Below are 10816 nucleotides of genomic sequence, written 5' to 3' on the forward strand. Positions count from 1 at the left end.
ACGTAGAGACGACATTTTTATTAAAAATTCTCCACTTGTTTTAATTAATGATGATTTTTTGCATCCTGTCCTGCCAACTGCTTCTTGGAAATCTTTGACAAGTGATAAAAATCCATTTTCAATCCATCTGTCGAGGCGCACAACCAATCTAATAATTGCTGTGTTCCAATAAGTGGTCCACGTCCCTTGCACTGTACAGTGAATGGAGTAAAAGTTGACAGTAAACAGTATCCGTTACTGCAGTTTTCTTCCTGTTTCTGTTTTTCTGTCATGCGAACTTCAACAGGTGGATTCTGGGATATCGGTACAACATCTGGAGCCTCAGTTTGAACTCCTTTCGTGCCAATTAAACCACAGTCCTGACTCGTATTCTCACTGTACTTACATTTTAACACCAGTAGTCTCATCTATTTTTCCCAAGTTGTGCCTTTATTTTGGTAGGGTTCAACCGTCTCACTTCCTGCTGCCTTTACAACAGCTCCCGCTGCTAAACCTTAACGGTTTGCAGTGCTCCTCCCCCTCCTCCTCCTCCCCCCATTTTGCAAATCTTTCTCACACTTGTACGCGTTCTTGTGACCCCACAGCTACTGACCGTCAGTACTGTGATCGTCAGTGTGTCTGTGAAGTACCATGGTTTAAAAAAAAGTTTCAGATAATTAAATTCCCTTGGACTCAGATGAGGAATAAAGACTGTTTCTGAGGTGAGATGCTGCCCCCCCCAACAGGACTCCCCTGAAACTCTAAAAAACAGTTTAATTTTTGTGCTGCTTCACCCACTGCACACTTAGATAATAAGACAGTGTAATGATATGTTTGGGGAGTTCATTTCCCTGTAGTTTCACAGCTACATAATAATAAAAAAAAACAATGTTCAAAGAAATGACTTTCCTGGGACGGGTCTGCACAGGTGAATTATGGGATTGGATCCACTTTAAACACTTGACATCAAAGGAACGCTTTGGACATTTGGCAGAAATAACATAAAAAAACCCCGATTCAGAGTCAATTTTTAATTTATTCTCATCAGCCTTATCAGCCTATCACACATTTAATTGCGAATTAAATCCAAAATTACAGATAAATTACACTCACTCACCATGTTAAGCACGAGATAAAAAACACAAACAAAAATGTGCTGCTTGGCCTGGACAACATTCACACATCAACAAACATCAAACCAACAGTTTTCAGCCTTGGGTCAGTAGCATTCACTCACAAAGTGCACCGTCATCAAACGTAACGCAAATCTTCGCAGACACCACAAAGTGCACCGTCATCAAACGTAACACAAATCTTCGCAGACAGTAGTTTTTATTTGTCTATAAGTCAAAATAATAATAATAATAATAATAAAAATCTTTATTTAACCACAGAGAAAGTCCTCACACGGAGAGGGAAATATCTGATATTTCACTTTTAAATTTGTCACTGACGTCAAACGAGCGAATCACCCGCTCTGTTTCTTTTTTTTCCTTGAATCGATTCAAAGTAAAAGTTCTTGGTCGGTACATTCAGCTGCAGTTCAACTTTTAATCCAGGAAAGTAAGTCAAGCGACGGAACACATGCTGAAGCAGAAGCAGCTTTTTTTTCTCTTCAAATCTATCTGTCGCAGAACCACATTATGACCTCACCAGATATCAGCAGTAAATCTGTGGACATTGGCAAAAATGGTAAACACAAAACTGCAATATGTTTTTTTTCTCCAGACTAAAGTCTTGACAGACACAAAAACTCTCAGCCAGTGGTTAGCCGCTCAAACAGAGACGTATCAGTTCCATTGTTTCGCCACTAGGGTTGCTGCTGTTTATGGAAAAAAATCAATCATTTTTCTTGAAAAAGTTTTGCTGCTTCTATTTGGCCATTTCTTAAGTGCAGTTTGGAGATTTGTTTTAAAACTTCAGTTGAATTTCAAGTTTAGTTTCTATATTTCTCCCACACTGTTTTTTAAGTTTATACCTTTATTCTAAGAGAGTAGCAGTTCAGGAAGTAAAGTGTTCTCAAGAAGCTCAGCTATTTTCTTTTTTAAAACAATAGATGAGACTATGTCAATGTACATCTACAAAACTGAGGGGCGGGGAGCAGTCTGGGAACCACTGATGACCTAAATCATAATCCTCAATTCTAACATTTCTTTACATTTACAGGAAACCTGAACCAACAGGTCAAAGACACTTAAAGTCCTGAAAAGCGCCCGACGTATTTTAAACGCACAGATTTCAACACCGTTGAGGTTTTCCAAAGAAATATCTGCTAAAAAAAACCTACGTACATTTATATCCTCTCACGTTCACAGCCGTCCTGGAGTTCCTGCTATCTCACAGAGTGGAGAGAATAAATAAAATATAACTTAAGGAATGAAAAAAAGGTGCAAACAAGGATCTGTTTTTGGCCCATTGAATGATTCTGTGTGTGTGTGTGTGTGTGTGTGTGTGTGAAGGACGAGATTCCTGCCTCTACATGGCGTCAAAGTGGAAACGATGAGCTTCCTGCCTCTTCTCACGGTCGTCTGCTTTCTGATCAAAACACAGAGAGAGAGAGAGAGAGAGTCAGAAATCAGTCAGATGTTTGGGTCTAAACCACAGTCGGACAATATGTGTTGATATATTTGTCAACAATTAAAAAAAAATATATATATAGAGACTCAAAATAGACTGACAAAATACAGACATTTACATCGATATGATATTATAAAAATTAAATAAGTGAACATTTACTAAACTACACATGAAATAAATAATACTTAATCAGTATCCCCCTAACTACACATGAAATAAATAATACTTAACCAGTATCCCCCCCTCCACCCCCAAATTTAACTGAGTTTGACATCGGTGTATTTGTCTTAAAACACTATGGTTCATCAAGATTTTCTAATCCATTTACTGCCTGCTTTTCATTAGAGCAAAGGAAGTGTTTTCACAATTAAATTTTTTTTTCCCTTCAGTCACAAAATTGAGGAAATTCTTTGTCTCACAGTCCTGTTGTCCTGAACATGTTACTGAGGACAGATGACAAATACAATATTCCCAGCAGCCACTGTTATTGTCACCCTCCTTCCTCCACATGTGACCATCCAGGGAATAAATAAATAAATGTTGATATGACTGACAGAGGAGGCAGTCTGCAGAGAAACCTCCACCAGCAGAAGGCAGCGTACCAGCACAAACGTCCAATCATTCTGCTGGACCAACATGTCAGATGTCATCATCAGTTTTGGAAAAAAAAATTGCAATAAGATGACGAAAGTAAAAAAAAAAAAAAAGGTCACAAAATAAAAAGTAGCCCAGACGGCTCTCAGTGTTGCCAACTGAGAATCCTGTAAGATTGAGAATCCAGACCCACAATGCATCAGTTTCCTTTCACTTCCCCCCCGCCCAGAGAGCTTCATTTATTAATAGCTACCTCTACGTGGAGAGATTTTCAACAAATAACACAAGTGTTTCAAAAACAACGTAACAGCGTGAGTTTCCAAACGGGAAAAAAAAGAAAAGAAAAAAAAAAAAAAAAGAGGCTGTGACGACGTAGGCGTGTGAGGACACACCAGCTGGTACCGAGTCCAGCTGGTACCGAGTCCAGCTGGTACCGAGTCACATCCCTGCTGTTCTTGAACAGCTAACGCTGAGACCAGTGGTGAGGTCAGACCGCTGGTAATTAAATATGGTCCCACAGCGTCATTTAACAGAGCCACGGGTTGGACCACTGGTCCCAACAGAACATCCAACAACCAGGAACAATTAATCAGCAAAAAAAAAAACCCAAAACAAAACAAAACAAAGAGGAAAAAATAAAAGATGCAGATTCTTCTGTGACTCAGTCGGGTCATTGTTTCCCAAAGACTGGGTCGTGACCCTCAGGTGAATCGCAAGAGTCTTTTTTATTTTTTTTCAAATGCTTGATCATCCAGGTCATCTTCTCCACCTGGATGATCAAATATTTGAAAAAAAAAAAAAAAAGACTCTTGAAAGTCACCAGGCTAACTACTGTATACGCTAACGTCGCTAACGCCGCTTCATGTCATGTGTGTTGAAGCAGAAGACGGTGTTTTTCCAAAGAAAACTCACTACTGTTTAGCCGTCTGTTTGACATCATCCTATTTCCCACAACACTGCCTTCTAGTTCATTGAGTATTTATTGAAACTCACCAAAAGTTTTGATGATGGTACTCAGCTTTGGCGAGTACACCACCAAAAAAAACAAAACAAAAAAAAAAAAGTACTTGTACTCACATTGGTTTGTACGAAGGAAAGGAACAAAATGCTGACATAAAAACCCTTGTGTTTTCACTCATTATCACAGCAGTTAAAGTGAAAAAGCCATGACATGGGAACAGTCCATAAATGTCTCTGTCTTTAACGCTGCCATCCTTCATATCGCTCTTCAGCTCAGGTCCTGTGAGGATCCCAGGTTATAAATAGCTGAAGTCATTGTATTTACAGCTTGTAGACTGTTTTTTTTTTTTTTATCGTCTGGCTGTAGAGACAGACAGACAGACAGAGAGACAGACAGAGAGACAGACAGAGAGACAGACAGACAGACAGACAGGTGCAATGACCACAGGCAGCAGCAGCAGCCAGCGATGTTGAGAACAGGCTGACAGATATGAACACCCAGCCCACACAAAGCTTCCTCCCTCTGGACTCATTCATGTCACATGCTGCTTATATATATATATATATACACTCACCGGCCACTTTATTAGGTACACCATGCTAGCAACGGGTTGGACCCCCTTTTGCCTTCAGAACTGCTTCAGTTCTTCGTGGCATAGATTCAACAAGGTGCTGGAAGTATGGCGACCCCCCCCACACATAGCGTCCTCCCGCTGAACTCAGACATGTCTCATGCTGCTTTTATATATATATATATATAATTTTTTTTTTCCCCTGCTGTTGTAAAGTTAAGTTTGAGAAAAGAGCAGACATTCCTCATGTTCTCCTTTTACATCCTCCAACTGACAGCTGACATTGTTCTCTGTAGACTTTGTGCATTTCAAGAAGCCGGAGGCCTGAGAAGGCAGTTTGTATTTTCACAGTTTTTTTTTTCTTTTTCCTTTTTGTAACGTCCCTACAGTGCAATGGTGTGGCTTTGGTACCGTTTTTTTGGTTTTTTTTGCACACAAGAAAAGAGCAGCTGCGGGAACAAAGGAACGAACGGTCACAATTAACAGTAAGAGAAATTCAAACACAAACGGCTCTTCTCTGTTTCACTGAATATTTCCTCAGAGTCCACTATCTCTGTGTGCTGCGGAAATGGAATGCAGTACACTGCAGTACACAACACAGCACTGTGCCCTCTGAGAACTTCCTCCAAAGGAGTCAGCATGAGCATAGAGAAAAAAAAAACCCCCCAAAAAACAACAAAAAAAAAACAACAATATCAACTTTGTACAACAGTGAGGAAACGAGAGTGAGTGATGTCGTAGAAAAATCAGAAAATCTAAAAGCTCGTACCAACCGTTTAGACTGAATCGTGTAATTTATCAACCGGTCTCCTAGTGGAGAAATGAGGCGACTACACTATTCCGCTAATTCAACAACGTACTTGATTAAACTTGAGTTACGCAACTTAAGTAAACGATGAATCCTACAGTATTAACGTTACGCAGCTCGGCACTTGGAAAAAGCGGTTGCGACTCTCCACTTCTCCAGATCATTAAAGGTCAATAAAGGAACTCTTTATTTCACAACACGGTGTCACAGTGATGAGGCCCAGGTTTATAAGAGATTCTTTATGGGTTTAACTGACTCTACTGAGACATAAAGAGCCCATGGATACTTCAGTGTCTGAATTAAAGCCGTAAGATTTGATACCAAATCTTCACAGCTGTATGACTGTATGTAAATGAGAAACCAGAGACGACCTGATAATGAGAGACGACCTGAAACAACCTTCTCAACCAAATGATGTGTCCTTCTCTTTTCGTCCTGTGGAGGCGATAGCGTCAATGTCAACAGCATTTTTTTTTTCACAAAGCTAAGTTAAGCGTTTGAGCTTAGGTACCAGATCAATCCTGAAATTCTGACCAATATCGGACCAATACGAGTCCTGAGTATTTCACGACGCACCAGTCGTATCATGTTGTGTTTCTGCTTGTTTTTTTTACAGCACTGCTTCAGTGAGAATCATGCTGTGATTATTCATCCATGTTTGTATGGCAGATTAAACAGGAAACTGACCAAACACAGACTTAGTTCCACTTTACAGCCAATCAGTGGACTTGGTGGTTGAAATAATGCAAGTTGAACTACATACTGGAAAAAATCTGCTGGTTTCAGGTCATTAACTCCGTATGATCACGTACTGTGTGTATATACGTATATATGTGTGTGTGTCTAATGAAGACAGAGTCTATGATCGTGCCTCACGCCTCAATCCCGGCTTCTACACTGTTGAATGTCATCTTTGTGTCGAGGCAGGCTCTGATTGGCTCCTGCGTCGTACCAATACCGTTCTTATGCTGGTTTAGTCCTAGCCCTAGCTGGACATGTTGATGCTAACTGGCTGTGCTAGCTGACAGGGACAGAGTTCCACTGATGTGGACTTAGAAAAACTGTCAGGAGTTATTACTGGTGAAGGAAAATCAAATCAAAAGAAAAAAAAAATGTTTCATTTTCTCCCTGGTTAAAAAAAAAAAAAAAATCAAAATAAATAAATGACCTATCCAGACAAACCAGGTCCAGCGGTTCTTTAAAGCTGTACTGGTGCTTGGTGAACTCCCGGTGAGCTTTTATAAATGATTTTTAAAAAGCGGATGTTTTGACTCTGTTTTTCAGAAAATTGAATTCACTGGACTTCACTGGAGGAGGAAACCTGGCTAATTGAGTATCAAGGGAATGGTATTAATTTGTTGTCTTGAGGCTGTCCCCCCCCCCCCCCCATCTCCCCTCCACACACACTCCACACACACTCCCCCATCATTAAGCAGTGGAGGCATCGATTTGTGTCAGTCAAAAAGTTTCAGTGAAACAGTGGAGCCAGGTGTGTGTTCAGCATCAGGACGACGCCTCCCAGGTGACTACACTCAACATATTTATCTATTTCCTCTTTTTCCTTTCACGTCTCTCCACCAGTAGACTTTGTGTTATTAAAAAAACGGTGTAAAAGCCCTGTTAGCTGCTTTGCTAGAGCGCCACCAGCCTCTGCCCTCGCTGTGACTTTATTATTGGAGGAGTAAATACCAGTAGAAATGCCAAATATCACTCACCACGCCGGGCCTGACCTCAGCGTGTGGCCTTTTGTTGAAGACGTGGGAAAGGATGAGACATGAGGGAGGACGCCAGTGACGGGAACAGGACTCGCCCTCATTTCTGATTCCCTGGACGTATGAGGTCACAGCTCACAGGTCCAGCACACCAGATGGGGACGAGTGTTTCAGGTTTGGAGAGGAGTCAAAGACGGATGATATTTTTTAAATGTCATTTTCAGTCTGAGTGTGGTGGAACGCTCCGCTCTCACACAGCAGGTACACGAGACGCTGCTGCTGCTGCTGCTGCTGCTGCTGCTGCTGCTGAGTGTCAGAGAGCAGAGACTCAATTTCAGACTGACCACAAACTCCACTGACCATCATGTCCACCCCGGGCTGGTCATCCATTAGACACCAGTCAAAGACATGTTAGTGAATGTTCAAGTCTTAATGGGGTCAGGTTGAATATTACCAACATTCATCTTTAACTAAAGGACAGGAAAGAGAACTACTGGTCATCGTGACACAGCACACAACGAACAGTGACCTCTGCTTTTAACCCATCACCAAAGTGAACAGTGGACAGCCTTAAGCGTCCAGGGAGCAGTGTGTGGGGACGGTCCCATGCTCAGAGTGGCAGCTGGTGGACTCGAACCTGAAACCTTCCAGACCCAAGTCTGCTTGGACTGCCCCTAAAAACAGTTTGAACCATTAACACGACTGTGTTGGCTGGTTTTCACCAAACAATTACTGATGTATATTTATCACTGAAGACACTGGAATACAGACAGGGCAAAGGTCACTGAATTAAACCGTTAGGTAAGACAACAAAGTTTTGAACTTTTGAGCTATTTCAAATTAAACTTCTTAATTACCAAAAGCCATATTTTTCTTTCGCCGCTCCGTTCAGCTGCTCAAGTGTCTTCATTCTTATCCGTCTAATCTTGACCATTCCACTGACCACTTATATTTATCAAATGACTTTTTTTTTTTTACCATATCCTGACTAGTTGAGTCCTTTACTCTCAGCCTCAACTTCACCTCCAAACTTGCTGCTTTCATTTCCCTTCTCTGGTAACTTCCATTAATAATCTCAACATCTACTTCTACTGAAGTGGAGAGTCCAGCAAACACAGGTCTCACCATCGTTTCATGTCTTTCACTGACACTAAAAAAGAATCTTCTTCTTTTCACTCACTTATTCACACAAATATTCTCAGTGTGATATTCTCACACACACTCTTACTCCAGGCTGGGGGTGTTGACTAGACAAGGCGAGCGTCGCAGCAGTTTTGAAGAACATTTTCTTCAAAATCTCATTTGCAGATTATTCCACTTCCTGTCTCCATGTTCAGCTGAGACACCGACCATGTTTTTTTTTTTAAGTGCTCCACACAAAGCCGGTGCTCACGGCCATTTCCTAGAGCGATGACAATTAGAGTGTTTCAGCATGTAACGTGTGCCTTCCTGGGTGTGTTAACACACACTCACACACACACATACAGCAGATGTCGATTGGAGAAAATGCCAACTAGTTCATACAGCACTCAACACACTCTATACACGACAAAAACAAGACGACAGTTTTGAGGGAAGGAGTGAATCAAGTGTTTATATCCGGGGATTTCTAACAACGTATCGTCAGGCGTAACTCAAACAACAACAGCAGACGAGGAGGAGGAGCCGAGAAAACAGAAAAAAAAAAAAAAAAGAACGTGTGTGTGCAAAGATGCGTCGACTCCCTGTGGGAGCATTTATGGCTGTAATGAACAGCAGATCTGCCACGCTGAAAGGACAGAAGCAGGCAATTAGGGCTGAACACCCTACCAGGTTGTAGCCTGTGGAGTGAGGAGGGGGGAGGGGGGAGAGAGAGAGAGAGACTGAGAGGAAGAGAGAGAGAGACTGAGAGGAAGAGAGAGAGAGACTGAGAGGAAGAGAGAGAGACTGAGAGGAAGAGAGAGAGAGAGACTGAGATGAAGAGGAAGAGAGAGAGAGAGAGACTGAGATGAAGAGAGAGAGAGAGAATGTTTGTTGTCTATGGTGGAGGCTAGAGGACGACAGGATGAGGAGAGGGACACCCATCTGCTGGTCATCTCTCTCTCTCTCTCTCTCTCTTACGCTATCTCTCTTTCACACACAAACACCCGCATACATACACACACACAAACATGCAAAAAAACCCAAAACACAAAAACAGATGATCCCAGGGTGGATTTTACCATCAACAAAAAAAAAAGGGTGGATTTTACCATCAACAAAAAAATGTTGTGTTTTGGTGGTTACTCTAATCTGTGTGTGTGTGTGTGTGTGTGTGTGTGTGTGTGTGTGTTCCCAGTCTAGCTCTTTGAGGGTCTTCTCTTTGGAAAACTACCGTTGCTGTGAAGACATTTTGTCCTCACTGAGTAAAAGTGTATCCTGAGGTTCAAGATGTGTGTTAGGATTAGGATTAGGATTAGGATTAGACTCACAGTTTTAATGGTGAACCTAAATGTAGGGAATTCATTATATCTCACAAAACCAGAGTTTGTGTGTGTGTTTGTGTGTGTGTGTGTGTGAATAGTAACCTTCTCTTTCCAATGGAGGATGCCAATAATGACCAGGATGAAGAAACACACTCCAATTAGTGCGATGGCCGTCAGCAACACGCTGTTGCTCGGAGTCAGGTACAACTTGGCACTCCAGCTGCAGAGAGCGGAGGAAAAACAGAGAGAGAGAAAATGACAACGAGGCAGAGACACGTCTGTGACACCGATAGATAAATGTGTAAAAAATAAAACACACACACATTTTTTAAACGCATGAAAATCAATAATCCATAAAATACGTTAAAGTTGCACAACCAATTACACAAAGTACACACACACGCTGTCGGATCTCGATTTCAGCCTTGAAGATAAATCTTTGTTGAATTGCCAAGTTTCGTTAAAGTGACACTTTCCCATGTGTTCCAACTTTGTCCAAGACCAAGTGACTGGCACAGCACCTGCCGGGATTCTGGCTTACACACAGTGTGTGCATCTGCTCACAGCAGAAAACGATGTTTTTTTTTTTGTGTGTGTGTTTTTTTTTTCTCAGCTTCATGACTGGCAGTGACTGTGGCCCTCGGTGAGATCAGTCCACTTCTGAACACAACCTTGTAGGGTTCGTTATAAAAAGAGTGTAGTGTGTAGTTCAGGGTAGTGGGGTGGGGGGGTCAAACTCATTTTCACCAGGGGCCACATCAACAATACAGTTCTCCTTAAAGGGCCGGTTGTACAGTAAATGGAAGACTGTATAGATCAGGGGTCCCCAACCCCCGGTCCGTGGACCAGTACCGGTCCAAAGGTCATTTGGTGCCGGGCCGCAGTGGGAAATTTTTACTAATATTTAATTCATTCAAATCCAGAAAATCCACTATATTTTTTTCATTTTATTTATTTTAAAAGTATTCTGACTATATTTAAAAATAAAAGTCATTAAGTATGACAGGGAGGCTTTAACACTTAGCTTCATTTTGGTAACAGCGCTGTCATGCTTATATATATATATACATACATATATACGTATATACACATATATAGATATATGTGTATATATGTATATGTATGTATATATGTGTATATATGTACATATATGTGTATATATGTACATAT

General features: G+C 41.3%; 1 protein-coding gene across 1 annotated transcript in view; it reads right to left on the bottom strand.

Annotated features, from left to right (window-relative positions):
- Positions 1 to 1703: 1703 nt before the first annotated feature.
- Positions 1704 to 10816, bottom strand: part of itfg1 (integrin alpha FG-GAP repeat containing 1) — an 86001-nt gene continuing 76888 nt past the window's right edge. Inside the window, exons 17-18 of the mRNA XM_008310730.3 lie at positions 9749 to 9866; positions 1704 to 2514 (exon numbers count right to left, since the gene is read on the bottom strand). Coding sequence (XP_008308952.2) covers positions 2455 to 2514; positions 9749 to 9866 — 178 coding nt within the window. The 3' untranslated portion in view covers positions 1704 to 2454. The remainder of the gene's footprint in view (positions 2515 to 9748; positions 9867 to 10816) is intronic.

The sequence above is a fragment of the Cynoglossus semilaevis genome, chromosome 5, assembly GCF_000523025.1.
Source record: "Cynoglossus semilaevis isolate Cse_v1.0 chromosome 5, Cse_v1.0, whole genome shotgun sequence".
Taxonomy (NCBI): Eukaryota; Metazoa; Chordata; class Actinopteri; order Pleuronectiformes; family Cynoglossidae; genus Cynoglossus; species Cynoglossus semilaevis.